The sequence below is a fragment of the Macaca nemestrina genome, chromosome 10 (genome assembly GCF_043159975.1).
Source record: "Macaca nemestrina isolate mMacNem1 chromosome 10, mMacNem.hap1, whole genome shotgun sequence".
Classification (NCBI taxonomy): domain Eukaryota; kingdom Metazoa; phylum Chordata; class Mammalia; order Primates; family Cercopithecidae; genus Macaca; species Macaca nemestrina.
This window is the reverse complement of record NC_092134.1, coordinates 7954609-7981218: the sequence shown is the minus strand read 5'-3', so window position 1 is coordinate 7981218 and position 26610 is coordinate 7954609. Positions and strand designations below refer to the sequence as shown.

Here is a 26610-nt window from a genome sequence, read left to right as displayed (position 1 = left end):
CAGTTCATCACGCCTAAGCCGATGGATCTCAAAGTGACCCTTAGATCAGCAGCAGCAGCAGGAGCCTCCCTGGCAAACTTGTAAGCGGCGCAGATGTGGCTGGGCATGGTGCCTCACGCCTGTAATCCCAGCACTTTGGGAAGCCAAGGCAGGCAGGTTGCTTGAGCTCAGGAGTTCGAGACCAGCCTGGGCAACATAGCGAGATCCTATCTGTATTTGCTGGTTTCCACACTGCTATAAGAAAATGCCTGAGGCTGGGTAATTTATAAATAAAAGAGGTTTAATTGACTCACAGTTCCACATGGCTGGGGAGGCCTCAGGAAACTTGTAATCATGGCGGAAGTCAAAGGGGAAGCAAGGCACATCTTACATGGCAGCAGGAGAGAGAGGAAGCAATAGCGAGGGATAAACTGCCAAACACTTAAACCATCAGATCTCGTGAGACTCTCTCACTTTCATGAGAACAGCATGGAGGAAACCACCCCCACGATCCAATCACCTCCTACCAGGTCCCTCCCTGACACGTGGGGACTACAATTTGAAATTAGATTGGGGTGAGAACACAGAGCCAAACCATGTCACTGTCTCTATAGAAAAATACAAAAATTAGGCAGCTGTATTGGCGCACGCCTGTAGTCCTGGCTACTTGGGAGTCTGAGGTGGGAGGATCGCTTGAGCCCGAAAGGTCAAGGCTGCAGTGAGCTGAGATCACACCATCACACTCCAGCCTGGGTGACAGAACAAGACCCTGTCTAAAGCAAAAAAAGCTGCAGATTCGTCGACCCACCCAGGACCTACTGAATCAGATCCGGGGGTGGGGCCCAGCAACCTATTTTCCTAAGCCCTCCAGGGGATTCCTGGAGGAATCACACAAGTTTGAGAGCTGCTTGTGTAAATTACCCTTAGGATATAGCTCTCCTTGGACTTGTTAAACAACACTGTGAGGAAACAGACAATTGCAACATGTGGGACCTCCTGCAAGAAAACCATCCTGGAAAAATTAGACTTCAGAATTTCAGTGTTTCTAAAACGTCTTGGGGCCGGGCGCGGTGGCTCAAGCCTGTAATCCCAGCACTTTGGGAGGCCGAGACGGGCGGATCACGAGGTCAGGAGATCGAGACCATCCTGGCGAACACGGTGAAACCCCGTCTCTACTAAAAAATACAAAAAACTAGCCGGGCGAGGCGGCGGGCGCCTGTAGTCCCAGCTACTCGGGAGGCTGAGGCAGGAGAATGGCATAAACCCGGGGGGCGGAGCTTGCAGTGAGCTGAGATCCGGCCACTGCACTCCAGCCCGGGCGACAGAGCCAGACTCCGTCTCAAAAAAAAATAAATAAATAAATAAATAAATAAATAAAATGTCTTGGGTCTCTTCTCGATTAACAGAGACTAAAGTGATGGCGAATGCAGAACATGAACTGTTGCTGGGTCCTGGTGAGGGTCAGGAGGAAACAGCTATTCCTGGATAACTGGGAAATTCAAGTGATATTATATGGAATTGTTAATTTTTTTTTGACACAGAGCCTGTGTCTCAGGCTGGAGTGCAGTGGCGCCATCTAGGCTCACTGCAACCTCTGCCTCCTGGGTTCAAGCAATTCTTCATGCCTCAGCCTCCTGAGTAGCCAGGATTACAGGTGTGCGCCACCACGCCTGTCTAATTTTTGTGTTTTTAGTAGAGATGGGATTTCACCATGTTGGCCAGGCTGGTCTCAAACTCCTGATCTCAGGTGATCCACCCACCTCGGCCTCTCAAATGCTGGCATGAACCACCGCTCCTGGCCTGGAATTGTTAATTTTCTTAGAATGATGATAGTATGGTTTTGAGATGAATGATGTCTTTATTCTTAGATGATGCATGATGAAATATGTGTACATCTTTCAAATGGGTTAATCCAAAAAGTATGTAAATGGAGAATGCAATATACAGCATTTTTAATAATTGTTCAACCTAGTTGGTTTCAAAAGGAATATTCTACTGTTCTTTCAACTTTTTTGTTTCAATTTCCTTAAGTCAGGCACACAGAAGATGCTACTCTTACATTTCACTGCATTCTTGAGATGGAACTTCGTGTGTGGGTACCAGTTAGGATCAGGTTTGGCTGAAACAGAAATCCAACATAACATTGGCTTAACCAAGATGGATGCTTATTTCCCTCTTATATAAAAGTTCTCAGGGAGGTGGTGAGGGGGGTTTGATGGTTCTGATGCATGTGGTGCTCTGGACCAAAGTACCTTCCATTGTATTGTTCCTCCATGAGTGCCTTCCCCGACCTCATGTTCCAAAGTGGCTGCTCCAATTCCAGCCATTGTATCCATGTTCCAGCAGGCAGAAGAGGTAAAGGACACATTCCTGCTACTTTAAGGGAAAACCCTCTGAAGCTACTGCAAAAGACTTCCACTTACCTCTCCTTGACCAAAGCTTAGTTATGTAGCTGCAAGAGAGGCTAGGAAATGCTTTAATCCTAGGTGGTAGTGTGCTCAGCCTGAAGGGCATTTGTTACTATGGAAACTGAAGGACAATTTGCAGGCTATGCCCCACTGCCAGAGGTGTTTTAGTAAAAGGCAAAAGTTGTTTTTTGAGACAAAGTCTTACTCTGTCAAACAGGCTGGAGTGCAGTGGCACATTTTGGCTCACTGCAGCCTTGACCTCCCAGCCTGAAGTGATCCTCCCACCTCAGCCTCCTGAGTAGCTGGGACTACAGGTGTGTGCTATCACGCCTGTCTAAATTTTTAAAAATTTGTGTTCTCTAGAGATTGGTTCTGTATTAGTCTGTTTTCACACTGCTATAAAAACATACCCGAGGCCAGGCATAGTGGCTCAGGCCTGTAATCCCAGCACTTTGGGAGGCTGAGGAGGTGGATCACTTGAGGTCAGGAGTTCAAGACCAGCCTGGCCAACACGGTGAAACCTCATCTCTACTAATTATACAGAAAGCAGCTGGGTATGGTGGCATGTGCCAATAATCCCAGCTACTTGGGAGACTGAGGCAGGAGAATTGCTTGAACCTGGGAGGCAGAGGTTGCAACGAGCCAAGATTGTGCCACTGCACTCCAGCCTCAAACAAACAAAAAACCTGAGACTGGGTAATATATAAATAAAAGAGGTTTAATTGACTCACAGTTCTGCATGGCTCAGGAAACATAATCATGGCAGAAGGCAAAGGAGAAGCAAGCACCATCTTCACAAGGCGGTAGGAGAGAGAGAGCAAAGGAGGCAGCTGCCAAACACTTTTATACCATCAGATCTCATGAGACCCCCGCCCACGATCACAAACAGCATGGGAAACCACCCCCATGACCCAGTCACCGCCCCCACGAGGTTCCTTCCTCCCCATGTGAGGATTACCCCCACCCACGATCACAAACAGCATGGGAAACCACCCCCATGACCCAGTCACCCCCCAACGAGGTTCCTTCCTCCACACGTGACAATTACAATTCAAGATGAGATTTGTGTGGGAGCACAGAGCCAGTCCGTATCAGGGTCTCACTATGTTGCCCAGGCTGAAGGTGAAAGATGTATATGATTTGAAAAGAAACCAGTGTATGGAGAGGATTTTTAAAACTCAATATGGCAGGCCGTCTTAAAGGGCTTCCCTGGCCAGGCACAGTGGCTTACTCCTGTAATCTCAGCACTTTGGGAGGCCGAGGCAGGTGGATCACCTGAGGTCAGGAGTTCGAGACCAGCCTGACTAACATGGAGAAACTCCGTCTCTACTAAAAATACAAAATTAGCCAGGTATGGTGGCGCATGCCTGTAATCCTAGCTACTCGGGAGGCTGAGACAGGAGAATCACTTGAACCTAGGAATCAGAGGTTGCGGTGTGCCGAGATCACACCATTGCACTCCAGCCTGGGCAACAGAGCAAGACTCGGTCTCAAAAAAAGGCTTCCCTGTGTGTCCTCACGGAGCTTAGTGTGACTATTCAGAGGAACTTCCTTGAGTTCCTTGGGTTGTTGCAAAGGCCTTTTAAGCCCAGCAGGCCAGCTAAGCTACCCAACTCCAGCTTGTCAAGAAACTGCTGGCCCCTGTGTAACCAGCCCTGTTCCTCTTTTCTGTCCTGCAGTCTCCAACCTGTCCCAGTATTTCAGCCCAGCCTCGGTGTCCAGCAGCCCGGCCCGCGCGCTCCTGCTGGTCGGCGTCGTCCTCCTGGCCTACTGGTTCTTGTCCCTGACCCTGGGCTTCACCTTCAGCGTCCTGCACGTGGTGTTCGGCCGCTTCTTCTGGATCGTGCGGGTCGTCCTGTTTTCCATGTCCTGCGTGTACATCCTGCACAAGTACGAGGGCGAGCCCGAGAACGCGGTGCTGCCGCTGTGCTTCGTGGTGGCCGTCTACTTCATGACCGGGCCCATGGGCTTCTACTGGCGAAGCAGCCCCAGCGGCCCCAGCAACCCCAGCAACCCCAGCGTGGAGGAGAAGCTGGAGCACCTGGAGAAGCAGGTCAGACTGCTCAACATCCGTCTCAACCGGGTGCTCGAGAGCCTGGACCGCTCCAAGGACAAGTGAAGGTCAGCCGGCCGGGCGGGTCCACAGTTACCAGCACGCTGTCTCAGAAAACGGAAACGGAGGAAAAAAAAGCCAAACCCCAAACAATCTTAATAAACACGACTGAGCAAGAAAGTGGCGCTGTGTAAGGCTATTTCCACCCACCCGGCAGCTCTCAGGACACATTCCCAGAAGAGCGGAAAGATCATTGACGTGGAACTACACACGAAGTGTCATTAGTGGGAAAAAAAATATTTTTTAAACAAAGGATATAACCATATTTAGCTGTACAGTAAGAAATTTATCTGTGCATAGAGCATACAGTTAATTTTTTCAAGCATTTAAATACATCTTTTGTAAGGTTTTTTAATAAAGGCAGATTGAGTCAAGTTTATTAAAACTTTACATGGAGGGGAAGAATATGCTAATTTGACATTTGAGAAAAGTTGAAATGCAAGCGTTTGTTTTCGCAGCTTAGGGGATTGGTGGGTGAGGTCTGTGTGCGTTATTTTCATGTTCCCCAACTGTGAGCTTTATTTCATGTTATTTTTGGTGGATGTTGACTTAGTTCATGAATGTTGTCACTTCTAAATGTGGACAGTTGGGCTGCAGGATGCAACTCCACCTCTTTGGGATCCTAGAGACCCCTGCCAAGCTCCCATCGGTCCTATTTCTAAATGAAGACATCGCCATTTCTAGACCTGAGATTTTCTCCCCTCTGTGGTTGTATGTATTTTAACCTCAACATTTTGAAAAGGAAAATGCAATTAGGGGCCAAGAAATGTCCTGGGGATTTGATGCCAGGAAGTACCTGTGTAAGGATTGGAGATTGCTCCAGAATCTGTTCCTTGTCTGTCTCAATTTGCAGTTTGCTCACTAGGCCTATATACAAAAGCTATAGCCTTGAGGGGTTTTTTGTTTCATTTTGCTTTTGGTTTCCTTAGGACGTTAGAAGGAAAACAAGCAGTAGCAGCTAATAACATTCTCAAGTGTATTGCTGCTTAGAAAGATTCTCAGGAACAATTAGCAGCAATAAGCAAGCCTTTGAAAAGAGCTGAATTATTTTTCCTGAAATATTTACAATACACAGGTGCTTTTTATCTGAAATCTGTTGTGTCCTCCTTTTAGGCAGTTTCTGTGGGCAGAGAGTGGGACATGCGATGTGGGCAGCTGTGGGGATCCTGGGCAAGGGAGTTTCAGAAGGTGTGGCTCAGGGGCTGGTAGAAACGCCCCTTTCCTAGAACTTGTTTTTTAAAAAAGAAAGCCCTAGGCCAGGCGCAGTGGCTGACGCCTGTAATCCCAGCGCTTTGGGAGGCCAAGGAGTGTGGATCACCTGAGGTCAGGAGTTCGAGACCAGCTTGGCCAACATGGTGAAACCCCCGTCTCTACTGAAAATACAAAAATTAACGGCATGGTGGTGTGTGCCTGTAGCCCAGCTACTCAGGAGGCTGAGGCAGGAGAATTGCTTGAACCTGGGAGGCGGAGGTTGCGGTGAGCTGAGATCACACCACTACACTCCAGCCTAGGCAATAGAGCAAGACTCCAGCTTAAAAAAAAAAAAGGCCCAGCATTTTGCAGCTTTGAAGCTGCTGGGATCACGACTATCTCTGTGGCCCTTACCTGGCCACAGATGTGCCCTGGCAACCCACTCACAGTGCCCTGCGTGCAGGTTGGTAGATACGCCTGCCAGACCTGCTAGAATCAAGACCTTATGGTCCAGGTCTCAGTTTGGAGAAGACTCAGCTGTCTGCCACTTCTTGTGTACTGTTCCTGTGAAGTTTTATTTTTGGTGCAAGTATCTGGAAAACAGATACAGATGTTTTTGTGGATGTTGATGAGACTTCTGTTTTTAAGGTACACATGATGGGACCCAAACTCTCCTGGAGAGTTCCATTCACTTTCTGAAACGTGTACCTGTTTCAGGTGCATGTTTATTCAATGTCCATGGGTATTTAAGATTTGCTGGAGCAGGCTGGGCATGGTGGCTCACCCCTGTAATCCCAGCACTTTGGGAGGCCAAAGCGGGCGGATCATCTGAGGTCAGGAGTTCGAGACCAGCCTGGCCAACATAGTGAAACCCCGTCTCTACTAAAAATACAAAAATTAGCCGGGCCTAGTGGTGGGTGCCTGTGATCCCAGCTACTTGAGAGGCTGAGGCTGGAGAATTGCTTGAACCTGGGAGGCAGAGGTTGCAATGAGCGAGATCATGCCACTACACTCCAGCCTCAGCAACAGAGCGAGACTCCATCTCAAAAAAATTATTTGCTGGATCAAATTTTTTTTTTTTTTTTTTTTGAGATGGAGTCTCGCTGTCACCCAGGCTAGAGTGCAGTAGTGCAATCTGCAAGCTCCGCCTCCCGGGTTCACGCCACTCTCCTGCCTCAGCCTCCTGAGTAGCTGGGATTAAAGGTGCCCGCCACTGCACACGGCTAATTTTTTGTATTTTTAAAAAACACGGGGTTTCACCGTGTTAGCCAGGATGATCTCGATCTCCTGACCTTGTGATCCGCCTGCCTCAGCCTCCCAAAGTGCTGGGATTACAGGCGTGAGCCATCGCGCCCGGCCTGGATCAAATCTTTATCCATGCACATTGGAACACAGGATTACTGGGTTGAAATCATTCTAGTTTTGTCATTTAGATACTTGTAGATGAATCTATTTTAGCACAGGGTGTAAATAACTCGGGAGGTCATCTCCATCTTCTTTCCTTTTGTGCATTTGGCTATATCACGTTTAGGTACTAAAACAGCTTTGCTCATGTTAGCCCATGGAAAACTGGCGTTCTGTGCACAAAGCCAATGATCGCCGGCCCTGCCTTGGCCCCTCCCTTGTTTGTGGTCATTGTGAGATGCCCGCATGTTAAGGCTTAAGCTGTCACTGGACTGCGCGTAATACCCGCTTCATTCCTCCTCCCACCCTCTTACCCGAAACATGAAGGGCACTGCGCTCTATTGAGATCTCGGTAAGATCATCATTTTAACTCGTATTCGACTGAGGGAGGTAACATGTTATCTGGGTGCTGGTGGATTGAGACCTCAAGCATCAATTCAAAATTGCTGTCGAAAATATGCACAATTTTTTTCCACTTTGGCTAAGTGTAGGCTCTGAAGCCAATTTTATAGCTTGATACATTCTGGTGAAAGATGTCTTCATTTTTAATGAAAGAACCTACAGTTAGTAGGTGTCACCTCAGGGTAGAACCTTATTTGAAATTCTGATAGAAATCCTAGATGCTAGATTTGAAATAAACCTCGGTTTTATTGCATATATTTTACCTTTTTTGGGGCACATCTTACCCCAAAATAATTGGGGATTTTTGGTTCCTTCTCCATTCCATGGAAGCTTGTAGGATATTGGGATTGGGCCTCTCCTCGCCACCTGCCTCATCTCTTTGTTTTTTTCTCTCTTTTGTATGTGGAAAAATGTATTTTTGTACCATATCTCATACCTGGAGAGAAACCTTTTTTATATCTTCAGGGCTGTAGAATATATTAGTGCAACACTTCACTGAATGTGATGTAAAAGCATTCTCATGAAAACTGGTTCTGTTATAATTAAGACTCAGTGTTTAAAAGATCTTAATCAGTGTTAATTTCCCAGTGTTTCAGTATCATAATAAACACTTGTTTTACTGAGAACAGAAAATAATTCAGAAAAGGAAAAGGACCCGCCATCTCCAGATTGCTGGAATTATATGGGCGTGTTGGGGTTGGTTCAGTGATCTCTTCCTTGACACCCTAGCAAAGATGCTTTTGTGGAGTGTAAACCTTTCATAAATATACTTTCCAGGCTGGGTACAGTGGCTCAAGCCTATAATCCCAGCACTTGGGGAGGCCAAGGCGGTGGATCACTTGTGGTTGGGAGTTCGAGACCAGCCTGGCCAACATAGTGAAATCCCGTCTCTACCAAAAAAATACAAAAAAAAAAATAGCCGGGTGTGGTGGCGGGTTCCTGTAGTCCCAGCTACTCAGAAGGCTGAGGTGGGAGAATTGCATGAACCCAGGAGGCAGAGGTTGAAGTGAACTGAGATCGCACCTCTGTACTCCAGTCGAGGCGACAGAGTGAGACCCTGTCTCAAAAAAAAAAAGTGTGTGTGTGCGTATATATATTTATATATACACAGACACACACACACACACACACACACTTACTTTCCAAAACCAATCGGCATTACCTGCCCTTTGGTTTCTTTTGCTTTGGGTTTCAGCCCCCATATCATTTCCGGTAACAGCACAGCAATAGAATTTCTGGGAAGCGGGCCTTGTGAATCGTGCCTGTGTCTTAATTCACAAAGGGGAGATGAATGCCTTTGAAAGGTGTTTAATACACTTTCCCCAGAAATGAGAGCCTGTCTCATGCAGGAGTCGGGAGGCAGCGATGTCAGGGAACTGGGACTGTATCTTTATGACTGTGATGGTGGTAACCAAGTGGTGTAGTCCCCTCTGGGGAACTGAGTAAGAACACAAAGGTTTGGGTCAGTGATTAGGAAGACTGTAATATGACTTTTTACACGCCCGGGAGGGCTGCCTTGCAGAGAGGATGTGAGCAGCTTACTCACTCATCTGGCCCTGTGATTCCGCAGGCTTATGGAGCAGTTAAGAATAACAGCTGTCAAATGGCCTAGACATGGTTAATGCAATTTGTCGCTAGTGGAAATCCTGAATTGCTTCATTTTTGCGAGCGCCGCTACTTCTTAAGATGCTTTTGATGAATGACATCTGCCTTACAAGCTGACACCTGTTAACCTCTCCCCAGCAGGTTTCGAACTGGCCGACTTAACCAAAAAGCCGGCTCTTGCCATCTATCTAGTGTTAAAGGAATTCCTGAGGCTCCTAAGGGGTCAGCTGACCCACTCCCGACTTTTTAGTTTTAATGATCTATACCTTCTGCAACATTTTTGTTTATGGCCATTTGAATAGTTGGACTTTGACTCCTCACTTGTGAATAATAGGAATGCATTTTGCAGAATCTAACAATACCCTTAAAATTCATACTGGACAACCATCAGTATGATGTATAGTATCTGGTGTAAACAAATTTTATTCAGCATATTAAATTATTCTGTGTTTTGCTTTTCCTTGATATGTAGGAGGTGCACCAGTACCAGTTTTTCTCTTGTGGCTTAAAACGCTGATTGCCATTTGCCTTGTCTACTGAAAAGCTGTGGCAGCGAGTGGTGTTATTGACCATGTGTTCTAATGTCTTTTTGCAGATTTAAAGGTTTTATTGTAGTGTCCATTTAATATCTGCATGTGTTTAATCTCTGAATACCGTGTAATTAAACTGATTAACTTGTGATGGTGATGGTAATTAGCACACACTAAAAATCCAATGAAGCAATTGTTTCCCTCTTCTTAACTGGAAATCACACTTGTGAGGTATAGTATCCATTATCAACAGTGGAGTCATGATTGACTTCATATTTCGTGTATCTTGTTATAAATTTTGTATAGCATTTAATTTGGCACTTAATATAAATCAATTTGATTTAAATAGTGTGTGTGTGTACATGGTGTGTGTGTGTGTGTGCACTTTAGTTTCATGAGCCTTGGGAAATTGATTCTACAAATATATAGAGATAAATGTATCAGGCATATTTTTTTGCAAAGCGATATATACATTCCTCCTATTTATTAAATCACTGGCTTTGGTGTTATGTAGAGATATTTGTAGATCTCAGAGCAGAATTAAAATATTGTGAAAATTACAGCTTAATAAATGTTTATTGTAATTTTGTTGTATGGACTTTTAAAATATATTTCATCACTTCTAACCAAACATTTGTGGAGTTTCCCCAGTTTTGATATGTAACCAGGATTCTGTGGTTCTATTCTCAATCTGAGAAGAGTCACAAAACGTTAAATTTATGTGTTCAGTTGGAGGTAGGGTTGCAAGATAAAATACAGGATGCCCAGTTACATTTGAATTTCCGATAAACAACCAGTGGTGTTTTAGTATACTGTAGAAGTGTTGGCTGCTCATCTGAAATTCAAATGTAAGCAAGTTTCTTGTATTTTTAGTTGCCAAATCTGACAGTCCTAGCACAATGATGTGCGCCTCTCCACCCCAACCCGCGTACCCATGCTGCTTTCTCGGGTCCTAAAAATCCTTTTCTTTTTTTTTTTTTCTGAGACAGTCTCACCCAGGCTGGAGTGCAGTGGCAAGATCTCAGCTCACTGCAACCTCCATCTCCTGGGCTCAGGCAAGCATGTCTGGCTAATTTTTGTATTTTTAGTAGAGATGGGGTTTCACCATGTTGGCCAGGCTGGTCTCCAGCTCCTGACCTCAGTGATGTGCCCGTTTCAGCTTCCCAAAGTGCTGGGAAACAGGCGTGAGCCATCATGCCCAGCCCTAAAAATCCTATTCTCAGTAAACATTTAGGAGCAAATGTAACGGTAGTCTAATCAAGTTAAATACACTTCTGACCCATGAGTACTGCTCCTGGTTTTTATGCAAAGACAGTCTCACATAGGTCGATACGGGGACAATTTGAGGCTAGTTATTGTGAAGTTATCTGGGGGCAGCCTGCGTGGCCTGTCACTGGGAAAGCAGGCAGGTGAGCGGAGGCAGTGAGGCACCGGAGGACGTGCAGTAGGCAGTAGTGACAGTAACAGTGTGGGGTGAGAAGCAAACCAGAATGACGGGGACAGCTCATTTGAGTAAAGTCAATACCTGCTATTAAAGTAATCATTTTGGCCGGGCGCGGTGGTTCACACCTGTAATCCCAGCACTTTGGGAGGCCGAGGTGGGCGGATCGGATCACGAGGTCAGGAGATCTAGACCATCCTGGCTAACACAGTGAAACCCCATCTCTACTAAAAATACAATTAGCCAGGCATGGTGGCACACACATGTAGTCCCAGCTACTTGGGAGGCTGAGGCAGGAGAATTGCTTGAACCCAGAAGGTGGAAGTTGTGGTGAGCTGAAATCACGCCACTGCACTCCAGCCTGGGTGACAGAGTGAGACTCCATCTCAAAAACAAACAAAATTATTATTTTGTGGCCGGGCGCGGTGGTTCACGCCTGTCATCCCAGCACTTTGGGAGGCCAAGGCGGGTGAATCACTCGAGTTCAGGAGTTTGAGACCAGCCTGGGCAACATAGTGAGACCCTGCCTCTACGAAAAATAAATAAATTGGTTGGGCGTGGTGGCGTGTGCCTGTGCCTGTAGTCCCAGCTACTCGGGAGGCTGACGTGGGAGGATCACTTGAGCCCAGGAGGTTGAGGCTGCAGTGAGCCATGATTGCACCACTGCATTCCAGCCTGGGCAACAGAGTGAGATCCTGTCTCAAAAAGTAATCATTTGGTAAGAACGCATTGAAAGCAAGATTCGAATTAAACACTGTCGGCCGAGGAGGAGGAGGGGAGTGGGTTATAGGGTGGGGATCAAGAGGAATGCCAAGTACAAGAGGAATGAGACCTCACAGGAGAAGTCGCTGAGGGCTTGGCCCTAGAGGGTGCTGGGAACCCTGCCCAAGCCTGGCCAGCTACAGCCTCACCATCTCCCACCGCCCTTCTGCCCTCTGCCAGTCCCGCCGCAGCCCCGGGGCAGCTGGCAGCATTGCTACCAGCCCCTTTGCATCTATGAAGGAAAAATAGAATCCTTAGGACCTCAAACTCACTATGCCAAGGGCAAAGTTAAGCTTGGGAACTGAGTCACAAAACAAAACAAAAAACAAACACAAACTTCCTTCCTTTGTCCCAAACAGATAGCTGCCTACTTTATCTTGTATAAAGTGTAGATTTGGGCTGGCTGTAGTGGCTCACGCCTGTAATCCCAGCACTTTGGGAGGCTAAGGTAGAAGGATCACTTGAGCTCAGGAGGCAGAGGTTGCAATGAGCCGAGATGGCGCCACTGCACTCCAGCCTGGGCGACAGAGTGAGACTCTGTCTCAGAAAAATAAATTAAAATGAATACATACATAAATACGTAAAATGTAGATTCATGAGTGCTCATCAAAGCCAAGCAAGACTCTGAGCCCTGCCTCACTGCCTACTATTCCCCACATTTTTCCTCCGTCCTTCCCCGCCTGCTTGCTCATCTCTTTTAAATACTGAAGTCCTCAAAACCCTTTTCGGAGACAGCGCAGCCACAGATCCTACTGTGACTTGTTTCTTTCCCTTGGGCCTGGCCTCACCCTTGGCAATATAAGTCACTAATCCATTGAGACCTGCCCTAGTCACTTTTTGGTTTACACTCCTATTTCTAACTAAGGCCCCCTGTACTGTTTTGTTTTTCTGGGTATTTATTTTATTTTATTTTATTTTGAGACAGAGTCTCACTCTGTTACCCAGGCTAGAGTGCAGTAGTGAGATCTCGCCTCACTGCAACCTCCATCTGCATGGTTCAAGCAACCCTGCTACCTCAGCCTCCCTAGTAGCTGAGATTACAGGCATGCACCACCATGCCCAGCTAATTTTTGTATTTTTTGGTAGAGATGGGTTTTCACAATGTTGGCCAGGCTAGTCTTGAGCCCCTGACCTTGAATGATCTGCCTGCCTCGGCCTCCCAAAGTGCTGGGATTACAGGCGTGAGCCACCGCCCAGGCTGTTTTTGTTTTGTTTTGTTTTGTTTGAGGCGGAGTTTCACTCTTGTTGCCCAGGCTGGAGTACAACGGTGCAATCTCAGCTCTCCGCAACCTCGGCTTCCTGGGTTCAAGCAATTCTCCTGCCTTAGCTTCCCAAGCACACAGGCATGTGCCACCATGCCCAGCTAATTTTGTATTTTTAGTAGAGACGGGGTTTGTCCACGTTGGTCAGGCTGGTCTTGAACTACTAACCTCAGGTCATCTGCCTGCCTCGGCCTCCCAAAGTGTTGGTATTACAGGCATGAGTCACTGCACCCAGCCCCCCTTTTTTTTTTTGAAAGAAAAAGAAAAAAACAAAAAAACAGCTTTATCAATGTAAAACTGACATACAATAAACTGCACAGGTTTGAGTGTAACTTGGGTAACGTTTGAAATATGTGTACACCATGTACGTCGAGCTTGCCACAATCAAAATAGCAAACATGTCCATCACCTCAGGGCCCTTTGGGGTCCCTCTCACTGCTCTCCATCCCCAGGCAACCTTTGAGCTGCTCTCTGTCACTAGACATTAGTTTCCTTTTTTTTTTTTTTTTTTTGGAGACGGAGTCTTGCTCTGTCGCCCAGGCTGGAGTGCAGTGGCCGGATCTCAGCTCACTGCAAGCTCCGCCTCCCGGGTCTACGCCATTCTCCTGCCTCAGCCTCCCGAGTAGCTGGGACTACAGGCGCCCGCCACCTCGCCCAGCTAGTTTTTTGTATTTTTTAGTAGAGACGGGGTTTCACTGTGTTAGCCAGGATGGTCTCGATCTCCTGACCTCGTGATCCACCCGTCTCGGCCTCCCAAAGTGCTGGGATTACAGGCTTGAGCCACCACGCCCGGCCTTTTTTTTTTTTTGAGATGGAGTCTCCCCTGTCGCCCAGGCTGGAGTGCAGTGGCACAATCTTGGCTCACTGCGACCTCCACCTCCAGGTTCAAGCAATTCTGCCTCAGCCTCCCAAGTAGCTAGGACTACAGGCGCCTGCCACCACACCCAGCTAATTTTTGTATTTTTAGTAGAGGCAGGGTTTCACCATATTGGCCAGGCTAGTCTCAAACTCCTGACCTTGTGATCTGCCCACCTCAGCCTCCCAAAGTGCTGGGGCTATAGGTGTGAGCCACCACACCTGGCCCTAGTTTGCATTTTCTAGCATTTTATATAAATAGGGTGAAACAGCATGTGTCTCCCCATGTCCACCCCCCAGCTTCTTTCACTTAAGATAATTATTTTGAAATCCATCCCAGTTGTTGCCCTTATCAATAGTTCACTCCTTTTTATTGCTGCGTAGTATTCCGTTGTATGGATGTACCACAATTTGCTTATCTGTTCACCTGTTGATGGACTTTCTGGTTGTGTCCTATTTAGGGCTATTACAAATAAAGCAACTATGAACACTTACGTATAGGACTTAGTATTAACATATTTTCACTTCTCCCAGGTAAATACTTAGGACCAGAATGGCTGGATTATATTGTAGATATAGGTTTAATTTTTTAACACATTGTTTTCCAAAGTGATTGTAGCATTTTACATTCCTACCCACTGTGCATGAGAATTCCAGTTCCTCCATAGCCTCACCAATAGTTGGTACGATCAGCTGTTTTCACCCAAAACATATATTCACTTACTAATAGGTATCGTCTTTTTTTTTTCTTTTTTCTTTTTATATGAATTTTTTTGAAACAGGATCTTGCTTTGTTGCCCAGGTTGGAGTGCAGTGGTGCAATCACAGCTCACTTTAGCCTCGACCTCCCAGGCTCGGGCAGTCCTCCCACCTCAGTATCCCACATAAGTGGGACTACAGGTGTGTGCTATCACACCAGGCTAATTTTTAAATTTTTTTGTAGAGATGGGATCTCACTATGTTGCCCAGGCTGGTCTTCAACTGCTGGACTCAAGTGATGCTCCCATCTTGGCCTCCCAGGGATTACAGATGTGAGCCACCATGCTGGGCGTCTTTTTTTCTTTTTTACTTTTTTTCCATTTTTCATTTTTATTTTTTAAAAGATAGAGACAGGATTTCACTATGTTGCCGCTAGTCTCCTGCCTCAGCCTCCCAGAGTACTGGGATTACAGAGGTGAGCCACCATGCCCAGCCTGTCAGGTGTGGTCTTAACTGAAAGCTAACCATCTTTCATTAAACAAAGAAATACTTATTTCTGACAAGTGTAAACAGAATTTCAATAAACAGCTGTGGAAATCTTCTTATGAATTACATACATTAGCCAACACTTGATCTTCACAGTAGCAAAGTAACCACTGAAAAATGATAACATGCATCTATCCAAAGCACCTGTTCTAAAGCCCCAAAGAAAAGCAAACCAAGTCAATGGTCGATGGTCAAATCTTCGATGATGATTAACAAAAAATTAACAAAATAAGTAATCTATAGTTTTTTTTTTGTTTTTTGTTTTTTGTTTTGAGATGGAGTTTTGCTCTTGTCGCCCAGGCTGGAGTGCAATGGCACGATCTCTGTTCACTGTAACCTCTGCCTCCCAGGTTCAAGTGATTCTCCTGCCTCAGCCTCCCGAGTAGCTGGGATTACAGGCAGGCACCACCACACCTGGCTAACTTCTGTATTTTTAGTAGAGGCAGGGATTTCACCATGTTGGTCAGACTGGACTCGAACTCCTGACCTTGTGATCCCCCACCTTGGCCTCCCAAAATGCTGGGATTATAGGCATGAGCCACCGCACCCAGCCTAATTTTTTTTTTTTTTTTTTAGTAGAGACAGGGTTTCACTCTGTTGGTGGGCGATCTATATTTTTTATTTAGTAACTGCTCAACATTGATTACATTGGTGGCTTCAATGTAGATAATGCTAGGATTAGTTCCAAATATGATCAAAATATATCTTAACCACTGCAGGCCATGAAACAACAGGTAGCACAATGTTAACAAAGGGGACTATTGGGAGATTGAGTACTCAACATCATGCAAGTCCCTTGTAGTATAATGGTTTTGTGAGCTGGTCACAGTGCTACAGAATGAATGTGTGTGGCCCCTCAAAATGTAAATGTTAAATCCCTAATTCCCAGTGTGATGGTATTTGGAGATGGGGTCTTTGGGAGGTGATTAGTCTAGATGAGAGGGTCTTTGGGAGGTGATTAGTCTAGTTGAGAAGGTCTTTGGGAGGTGATTAGTCTAGTTGAGAGGGTCTTTGGGAGGTGATTAGTCTGGTTGAGAGGGTCTTTGAGAGGTCATTAGTTTAGTTGACAGGGTCTTTTGGAGGTGATTAGTCTAGATGAGAGCGTCTTTGGGAGGTGATTAGTCTAGTTGAGGTCCTGAAGGTGGACCCCCATAATGGGACTAGTGGCCTTATACGAGAGCCAGACACCCCTCGACTCCACCATGTGAAGACATGAGAAGGTGGCTGTTTTTTAACTAGGGAGAAGGCTATCGCCAAATACTGAGTTTGCCAGTACCTTGCTCTTGAACTTCTCAGCCTCCAGAACTGTGTGAAATAAATATTTAGTCTATAGTATTGTATTACAGCATCCCGACCTTACTAAAACAGACGGTTGCCTTCATATGAAAAAATTAAAACGACAAAAGGCTTTGTTTGTTTTTTTGAGACAGAGTTTCGCTGTCGTTGTCCAGGCTGGAGTGCAATGGCACAATCTTTGCTCACTGCAACCCCTGCCTCCTGGGTTCAAGTGATTCTTTGGCCTCAGCCTCCTGAGTAGCTAGGATTACAGGCATGTGCCACATGCCCAGCTAATTGTTTGTATTTAGTAGAGACAGGGTTTCACCATGTTGGTTGGTCAGGCTGGTCTTGAACTCCTGACCTCAGGTGATCCATCTGCCTTGGCCTCCCAAAGTGCTGGGATTACAGGCGTGAGCCACCACACCCTGCCAAAAAGGCTTTATTTGATCTAGTCCCTAAATCACCCCCAGATAGTAGCTTGGCCACCTGTGGACACATTAATTTAGGCATAGCTATAGTAGATGAAATGTTCCCTTAATCCCCTAGAGGAGGTCCCATCTATCAGGAAATGATCTAATTAGTGGAAAGAAACTGGTGCATGTGGCCCGGCACGGTGGCTCATGCCTGTAATCCCAGCACTTTCGGAGGCCGAGGTGGGCAGATCATGAGGTCAGGAGTTCGAGACCAGCCTGGCCAATATGGTGAAACCGCATCTCTACTAAAAATACAAAAATTACCCGGTTGTGGTAGCATGCGCCTGTAGTCCCAGCTACTTGGGAGACTGAGGCAGAAGAATCGCTTGAACCCGGGAGGCGGAGGTTGCAGTGAGCCGAGATCAAGCCACTGCACTCCAGCCTGGGCAACAGAGCAATACTCCGTCTCAAAAAAAAAAAAAGAGAGAAACTGGTGCATGTATACACGTGTGTCAAGCATGCATTTATGTGAGAAAGTGTAAGTACACGTGTGTATGTGCATTTGGAATTTCTAAAAGTGCTGGTTTCTAGGCTTCTAATCAGAAGTGTGGCATCACTTCTCCCTGATTTTAAGCAGTAGAAGTTCACAATTCTAGCTAGGCGCGGTGGCTCATGCATGTAATCCCAGCACTTTGGGAGGCCAAGGCAAGCGGATCACTTGAGCTCAGGAGTTCAAGACCAGCCTGGGCAACACACCAAAAATTAGCCAGGCATGGTGGTGTGCGTCTGTGTTCCTAGCTACTTGGGAGGCTGAAGTGGGAAGATCACTTGTGCCTGGGGGGCAGAGTTTGCAGTGAGCCAAGGTTGTGCCACTGTGCTCTAGCCTGGGTGACAGAGTGAGACTCCATCTCAAAAAAAAAAAAAAAAAAAAAAGTTCACAGTTCCATTACATCAAAAAACAAGGGAAGGGGATGTGGGATGCCTTTTCTTGGTTATCTTCAAATGGCAGTAATTATAAGCTCAAAATAAAGCATCCGATGTTTGACACTATATTAAACCTATTCTAAAAGAAATGAGTTCTCAAACTTAAAACTAAGATGCTTGTGGCTTTCAAAATACTTAATTTTGAATTAAAAATAAAATCCACCAGGCGTGGTGGTTCACGCCTGTAATCCCAGCACTTTGGGAGGCCAAGGCAGGCGGATCACCTGAGATCGGGAGATCAAGATCAGTCTGACCAACACGGAGAAACCCCGTCTCTACTAAAAATACAAAATTATCTGGGCATGGTGGTGCGTGCCTGTAATTCCGGCTATTCGGGAAGCTGAGGCAGGAGAATTGTTTGAACCAGGGAGGCAGAGGTTACGGTGAGCTGAGATCGCGCCATTGCACTCCAGCCTGGGCGACAAGAGCGAAACTTTGTCTCAAAAAGTAAAAATAAAAATAAATAAAATAGAATAGAATAAAATCCAAGGCCAGGCCTTGGCTCACACCTATAATCCCAGCACTTTGGGAGGCCAAGGCAGGTGGATCACCTGAGATCGGGAGTTCGAGACCAGCCTGACCAACGTGGAGAAACCCCATCTCTTCTAAAAATACAAAATTAGCTGGGCATGGTGGTGCGTGCCTGTAATTCCAGCTACTCAGGAAGCTGAGTCAGGAGAATCGTTTGAACCCGGGGAGCAGAGGTTGCGGTGAGCCGAGATCGCACCATTGCACTCCAGCCTGGGCAACAAGAGTGAAACTTCGTCTCAAAAAATAAAAATAAATAAAGTAGAATAGAATAAAATCCAAGGCCAGGCCTTGGTTCACGCCTGTAATCCCAGCACTTTGGGAGGCCAAGGCAGGTGAATCACCTGAGATCAGGGGTTCGAGACCAGCCTGGCCAAAATGGCGAAACCCCGTCTCTACTAAAAATAGAAAAATTAGCCAGGCATAGTGGCCGGCGCCTGTAATCCCAGCTACTTGGGAGGCTGAGGCAGGAGAATCACTTGAACCTGGGAGATGGAGGTTGCAGTGAGCTGAGATTGTGCCACTGCACTCCAGTCTGGGCGACAAAGCACAATTCCATCTCAGAAATAAACAAACAAACAAAAAAACCCAAAACCAAATTTCTGTTTTGTATAAAGCTCAGAGAGGTTAAGTGACCTGCGCAAAATGGAACAGCTAATAAGGAATCATGGAAGTCAGGACTGAAACCCAGCAACTCTGACTCCAAATTCTGTTTTCTGCTGCACTGCACAGACAGTGCAAGGTCCAGGGTTTCCCTCTGTATTGTGAAAATTTACAGAGTTATCTTTTAATAGTTTTTTTTTTCAAATGCATGCCTTTGGTCATTCTTAGTCAGTTAAACCAATCTCAGGGGAACCTTTGCTGGGATTGATCTTTTCTGGACACTTTTTGGCCTGCAGGGGTCTCGAGTTGCCCTCTGCAAAGAGGCTATGTTTGACGAGGCTTGAGGATCTCATACCAGGCAGGGTTAAACTGTTCTTGCTATTCATCTTGGGAGGAGATAAAACAAGTAGACTAATTCTCCTCTCATCAACTTTGATTTTGAAAGGCTGAAAAATTGCTCCTCTGTTTTTAGATCCTTTCTTCATATTGCACACCCTGTGTGAGTTGTGGAAAATCATTTAAATCCTATTCCAATTTTTTTTTTTTAAAGTATAGGAAAATCATGAAGACATGGAGTTAAGCTTAAAAGGGTTCGTTTATTCATTCATCTTTTCACTCATTCATTTGCATAGGTGTGTGGTTCTCTTTTTTTTTTTTTTTTTTTTTTTTTTTTTTTGAGACGGAGTCTCGCTCTGTCGCCCAGGCTGGAGTGCAGTGGCGCGATCTCGGCTCACTGCAAGCTCCGCCTCCCGGGTTCACGCCATTCTCCTGCCTCAGCCTCCCGAGTAGCTGGGACTACAGGCGCCCACAACCGCGCCCGGCTAATTTTTTGTATTTTTAGTAGAGACGGGGTTTCACCGTGGTCTCGATCTCCTGACGTTGTGATCCGCCCGCCTCGGCCTCCCAAAGTGCTGGGATTACAGGCGTGAGCCACCGCGCCCGGCAGGTGTGTGGTTCTCAAAGTGTGGTCTGGGTTCCTCTGGTTACATAAAATACTATTAATAACAGGTTATTTATATTTAAAATACTATTAAAACAGGTTATTTTTCACTTTCATTCTCTCACGAATGTACAATGGAATTTTCTAGAGGCCATGAGATGTGTGCTCTCACAACAGAATGAATGTAAAAGCTGCAAAAGCGGAGATGGGGGTCCAGCTGTCTTCTCTTTAGCTACATATCAGAGATTTGCAAAAATGTAGGACAATGGCTGGGTGCGGTGGCTCATGCCTGTAATCCCAGCACTTTGGGAGGCCAAGGCAGGAGGATCACAAGGTCAAGAGATTGAGATCATCCTGGCCAACATGCTGAAACCCCATCTCTACTGAAAATACAAAAATTAGCTGGGTGTGGTGGCGCACGCCTATAGTTCCAGCTGCTCAGGAGGCTGAGGCAGGAGAATCGCTTGAACCCAGGAGTTGGAGATAGCAGTGAGCTGAGATTGTGCCACTGCACTCCAGCCTGGTGATAGAGCAAGACTCCGTCTCAAAAAAAAAAAAAAAAAAAAAAAGGACCACGCCATTCTCATTAACCCTAACTTTTTTTCAAAGTATAGTGGGTTTTATTTTTTGTTTTTGTTTTTGTTTATTTGTTTGTTTGTTTGTTTGAGACAGAGTTTTGCTCTTTTTGCCCAGGCTGGAGTGCAATGGCATGATCTTGGCTCACTGCAACCTCTGCCTCGTGGGTTTAAACTATTCTGCTGCCTCAGCCTCCTGAGTAGCTGGGATTACAGGTGTGCGCCACCACGCCTGGCTAATTTTGTATTTTTAGTAGAGACAGGGTTTCTCCATGTTGGTTAGACTGGTCTCGAACTCCCGACTTCAGGTGATCCCCCCTACCTCAGCCTCCCAAAGTGCTAGGATTACAGGTGTGAGCCATCATGCCCCGCCTCAAAGTACAGTTATTTTTCATAACAAATACGTTGTTTATGGTCACATGCAATGGGTTTATCCTTGTTATTTCATTTTATTTATTTATTTATTTTATTTATTTTTGAAACAGAGTTTCGTGGGGTTGTCCAGGCTGGAGTGCAGTGGTGTGATCTTGGCTCACTGCAACCTCTGCCTCCCAGATTCAAGTGATTCTCCTGCGTCAGCTTCCCGAGTAACCGGGATTACAGGCATGTGCCACCATACCAGGCTAATTTTTGTACTTTTAGTAGAGGTGGGTTTCTTCATGTTGGCCGGGCTGATCTTGAACTCTTGACCTCAGGTGATCCACCTGCCTCAGCCTCCCAAAGTGCTGGGATTACAAGCGTGAGCCACCATGCCTGGCCTATCCTTTTTATTTTGAATTAACACATACATATTTTTTGGTTTCTTAGTTTTACTTATAATTCGGTAATTATTTCTAGTTGTGCTACTAATTTTAATGGATAGATATAACCCACAGAAACAAAAGCTCTTGGGGTCCTCAGTAAGTTTCAGGACACATGTCCTGAAACCCTACTGGCAAAGGCAATTCACCACATAGTACACAATTCAAAGCCACATCTGGGTGTTGAATGAACACTGAGCTCCTGCCTGATGCCCAACCAATACATTCTGCTGCCCTAAGGCAACTCCTGTTACCAGTACCTTGTGGCTCCTGTTAGGGATATTTGATGACTACATGAGCAAATACGTATGTATCTTTTTTTTTGTTTTTGGAACAGAGTCCTGCTATGTTTGACTAGTGTGCAGTGGCGTGATCACGGCTCACTGTGGCCTCGACTTCTTGGGCTCCAACAATCCTCCCGCCTTAGTCTCCTAAGTGGGACTACAGGTGTGCACTGTCACACTTGGCTAATGTTCTAACTTTTTTGTAGAGACAGGGGTCTCACTATGTCGCCTAGGCTGGTCTTGAACTCCTGGGCTAAAGCAATCCTCCTGCCTCGACCTTGCAAAGAGATGGGATTGCAGGCGTGAGCATCCGGCCCTTGTGTGTATCACTTTAAAAATGCAAATAGCTGACCCAGCGCGGTGGCTCCTGCCTGTAATCCCAGCACTTTGGGAGGCCAAGGCGGGCGGATCACGAGGTCAGGAGATTGAGACCATCCTGGCTAACATGGTGAAACCTTGTCTCTACTAAAAATACAAAAAATTAGCCAGGCGTGGTGGCAGAGTGAGACTCTGTCTAAAAAAAAAAAAAAGAAAAGAAAGAGCAAGGTTCCATCTCAAAAAATAAAAAGATAAAAATTAGCCAGGCATGGTGGTGCACACCTGTGGTCCCAGCTACTTGGGAGGCTGAGGTGGGAGGAACCCTTGATCCCAGAAGGCAGAGGCTGCAGTGAGCTGTGATCACACCATTGCACTCCAGCCTGGGTGACACAGCAAGACACTGTCTCAAAAAAAAAAAGGAAAAAAAGATTATTTTCTCACAACAGGCAAGTTTACAAGTCTTGAACACATATTGACGATTCTGGGATTAGAACTCTTTTGAGACAGGGTCTTTTTTGTTTTTATTTTTATTTATTTATTTTTTTGAGATGGTGTCTCGCTTTATGGCCCAGGCTGGAGTGCAGTGGCGCAGTCTTGGCTCACTGCAACCCCTGCCTCCCGGGTTCAAGTGATTCTCCTGCCTCAGCCTCCTGAGTAGCTGGGATTACAGGCGCACACCACCATGCCAGCTAAGTTTTGCATTTTTTGTAGAGATGGTGTTTCGCCATATTGGTCAGGCTGGTCTCGAACTCCTGACTTCATGATCCGCCCCCACTTCAGCCTCCCAAAGTGCTGAGATTACAGGCGTGAGCCACTGTGCCCGGCCAAATTTTTTTTTTTTTTTTTTTTGAGGCAGGGTCTTGTTCCGCTGCCCGGACTGGAGTGCAGTGCTGTGATCTTGGTGCACTGTAAACTCTGCCTCCTGGGTTCAAGCTATTCTTCCACCTCAGCCTCCCAAGTAGCTGGGATACAGGCGTGTGCCACCACACCCAGTTAATTTTTTGTATTTTTAGTAGAGACAGGGTTTCACCATGTTGGCCAGGCTGGTCTTGAACTCCTGGCCTCAAGTGATCTGTCTGCCTCGGTCTCCCAAAGTGGTGGGATTACAGGTATGAGCCACCACACCTGGCCCAGGAAGATAATTTTAAAATATACTTTAAAATTTATTGCAGAGACAGAGTCTTGCTATGTCACTCAGGCTGATCTTGAACTCCTGGGCTCAAGTGATCCTCCGACCTCAGCCTCCCAAAGCTCTGGGGATTACAGGTGTGAGCCACACTGCACCTGGCCAGACAAGATATTTTATAATAAAGTTTCAACTTATTGTATTTAATATTCAAAACAGTCATCCTTAGCCATTCGTCCTTATAATTACTAAAGACATAATGCCAGTTACTTCCAATCACTGGTGAATTAAAAATTTTTCTCATTCTTATATCTATACCTGACTTTAATATCAGAGGGTGGCTATGGATTGAATATTGATTAAATCATAAAACATAAGGTTTGGGAAAATGCAAAGTGCAGCCTGTGAAAATGAAAATTAGCAGAACTAGCTTAAAAAACCACTGCAAAGAACTTATCACATAAGAGTGTAAAATTGGCATCTAAGGGTCAACCACTTTGAGTAAGAAATGGAACCTTTAGAAGGGATGAAGTGATCAAACCTGTTCACGTCCAGATAAAAGTCAGAAAGGCCCCAATCAATGCTGAGATGATGTTTTCTCCCTCACTGCCTCCCCACCCTTGTGACCTGTCAGACTTATGTGGAAAAATGCATCTGTCAATAACTAAATATTGAGTGCCTACAATTTGCCCTACATTATGACAATAAATTATCTCCTTTCTTACATTTATTTTTCTGCGTCAAAATTTTTCTCAAAGGGTTTTAGTTCAGTGGTTGCAGGTCTCTGTTTAAGGGTCGGTTGAAAAATAATACCATCATTAAAAAGATCTGATTTGAAAAAAAAAAAAAAAAAATACAAAAAGCTAGCCGGGCGAGGTGGCGGGCGCCTGTAGTCCCAGCTACTCCGGAGGCTGAGGCAGGAGAATGGTGGGAACCCGGGAGGCGGAGCTTGCAGTGAGCTGAGATCCGGCCACTGCACTCCAGCCTGGGTGACAGAGAGAGACTCCGTCTCAAAAAAAAAAAAAAAAAAAAAAAAGATCTGATTTGGCCGAACTCGGTGGCTCACACCTGTAATCCTGGAACTTTGGGAGGCCGAGTTGGGCGGATCATGAGGTCAGGAAATCGAGACCAGCCTGGCCAACATGGTGAAACCCCGTCTCTACTGAAAATACAAAAATTAGCTGGGTGTTGTGGCAGGTGCCTATAATCCCAGCTACTCGGGAGGCTGAGGCAGGAGAATCACTTGATCCCAGGAGGTGGAGGTTGAAGTGAGCCAAGATTGCGCCATTGCACTCCAGCCTGGGCGGTAAGAGCAAGACTCCATCTCAAAAAAGAAAAAAAAAAAAAAAAAAAACACAAAAAACTGATTTTAGAAAGCTGAGAATCTATATATAACTGACACATAAATATGCTATACATATCTGTATGTTTAGAAAAATGTTTAAAAGAGGCCGGATGCGGTGGCTCACGCCTGTAATCCTAGCACTTTGGGAGGCCTAGGTGGGCAGATCACGAGGTCAGGAGTTTGAGACCAGACTGGCCAACATAGTGAAACCCTGTCTGTATTCAAAATACAAAAATTAGCTGGGTCTCGTGCATGCCTGTAGTCCCATCTACTTGGGAAGCTGAGGCAAGAGAACAGCTTGAATTTGGGAGGCAGAGGTTGCAGTGAGCTGAGATCACACCACTGCTCTCCAGCCTGGGCAACAGTGTGAGACTCCGTCTTGAAAAAAAAAAAAAGAGAAAAGAAAATGTTTAAAAGAACAGAACTGGGGAAAATAATAGAAAAGGAAATGGATCTGTATGAAGCACTACCAGAACTGGAATCTGTGAGCTCAGGCTAAATTATCTTTTCATTTCTAGAGTTATATGATTATAGTATCCTTTTCCTCCGTCATTCGACTTTAGCATTATCAGTCACACATACGTGTTTTTACATTTATTTAATTTATTATTATTATTTTTTGAGACGAAGTCTCGCCCTGTTGCCCAGGCTGGAGTGCAGTGGCGCTATCTCGGCTCACTGCAAGCTCTGCCTCCCAGGTTCACACCAGTCTCCTGTCTCAGCCTCCCAAGTAGCTAGGACTACAGGCACCCACCACCATGCCTGGCTAATTTTTGTATTTTTGGTAGAGACGGGGTTTCACCGTGTCAGCCAGGATGGTCTCGATCTCCTGACCTCATGATCCGCCTGCCTCAGCCTCCCAAAGTGCTGGGATTACAGGCGAGAGCCACCGCACCCAGTCCTTTTTATATAACCTTGATATTTACTTTTTTTTTTTTGAGACTGAGTCTTGCTTTGTTGCCCAGGCTGCAGTGCAGTGGCGCACTCTTGACTCACTGCAACCTCCGCCTTCTGGGTTCAAGTGATTCTCCTGCTTCAGCCTCCCGAGTAGCTGGGATTATAAGCGCATGCCACCACATCCGGCTAATTTTTGTATTTTTAGTAAAGACGGTGTTTCACCATGTTGGCCAGGCTGATGTTGAACTCCTGACCTCAGGTGACCTGCACACCTTGGCCTCCCAAAGTGCTGGGATTATAGGCGTGATTATAGGCCTGGCCTACTTTTTTCTTATAGTTAAAAAACAACAACAAAAAAGAATTTTAGAGGCCCGGCCCTCTTTTTAATCTTCTGAGTTTGGGTGGATAGTTGAGTTGGGTTGGGTGCTCTGCTCTGGACAGATTGAAAGATTAAACTTCTACAAGGAAAAGTGGTCATTTTTCTGTGGTTTTATCCCAGGGGAGTTGGGGCACACTGTAGTGAAGGGATGTAAACGCTCCAAGATGCAATGCCGCCTTGAAATGCCTGCCTGGCTCATGGGTGTCATGAGATCTGACTAGTCACCATGTCTGTTCCTAAGGTTCCTCAGCTCATCAGATCTCACCCCAAGGTGGCCCAACCTAAGTAACAGGCAAATCACAACGGATATATCCAGGCCCTGCCCTAAAGAGGCAAGCTGATAGTTACCCATATCCATTTTGTGTTTAGGAGGGGTAATAAGAAATTTGGTTTGGACCCATTGGAAAAGGGAGAGGGAGGAAGACATGGCATTTAGTCTTTGCCCTACAAAAATATCTCCCTTCTGGGTTTGTGGGCATTCAGCCTGGCGTTCCCTGCCTCTGCTCACCCCATAGCCAAGTAGAGGGGATGGTGGGGAAATGCCACCTGCCACTGACCACAAGGTATATGCAAGAGAGCCCAATTTTATATTTATTTATTTATTTTTCGAGATGGAGTTGCGACTTTTGTTGCCTAGGCTGGAATGCAATGGCACGATCTCAGCTCACTACAACGTCCGCCTCCCGGGTTCAAGCGATTCTCCTCCTGCCTCAGCCTCTCGAGTAGCTGGGATTACAGGTGCCCGACACCACGCCCAGCTAATTTTTTGTATTTTCAGTAAAGACGGGTTTCACCGTGTTGGCCAGGCTGGTCTCGAACTCCTGACCTCAGATGAGCCACCGCACCGGGCCAAGAGAGCCCAAATTTAACTCAGACCATCCTATCTATCAAAAGCAGCCCCAGCCACTATTCTGTGGCCCTTTTATTATCTCAGGGCATTAAT

The 26610-nt window shown here is 46.0% G+C and overlaps 1 protein-coding gene across 1 annotated transcript in view; it reads left to right on the top strand.

The window, feature by feature from the left end:
* The window catches only part of BRI3B (BRI3 binding protein), a 38994-nt gene extending 28778 nt beyond the window's left edge, over positions 1 to 10216 (top strand). Inside the window, exon 3 of the mRNA XM_011761400.3 lies at positions 4067 to 10216. Within this exon, the coding sequence (XP_011759702.1) occupies positions 4067 to 4506 (440 nt within the window). The 3' untranslated portion in view covers positions 4507 to 10216. The remainder of the gene's footprint in view (positions 1 to 4066) is intronic.
* The last annotated feature ends 16394 nt before the right edge of the window (positions 10217 to 26610 follow it).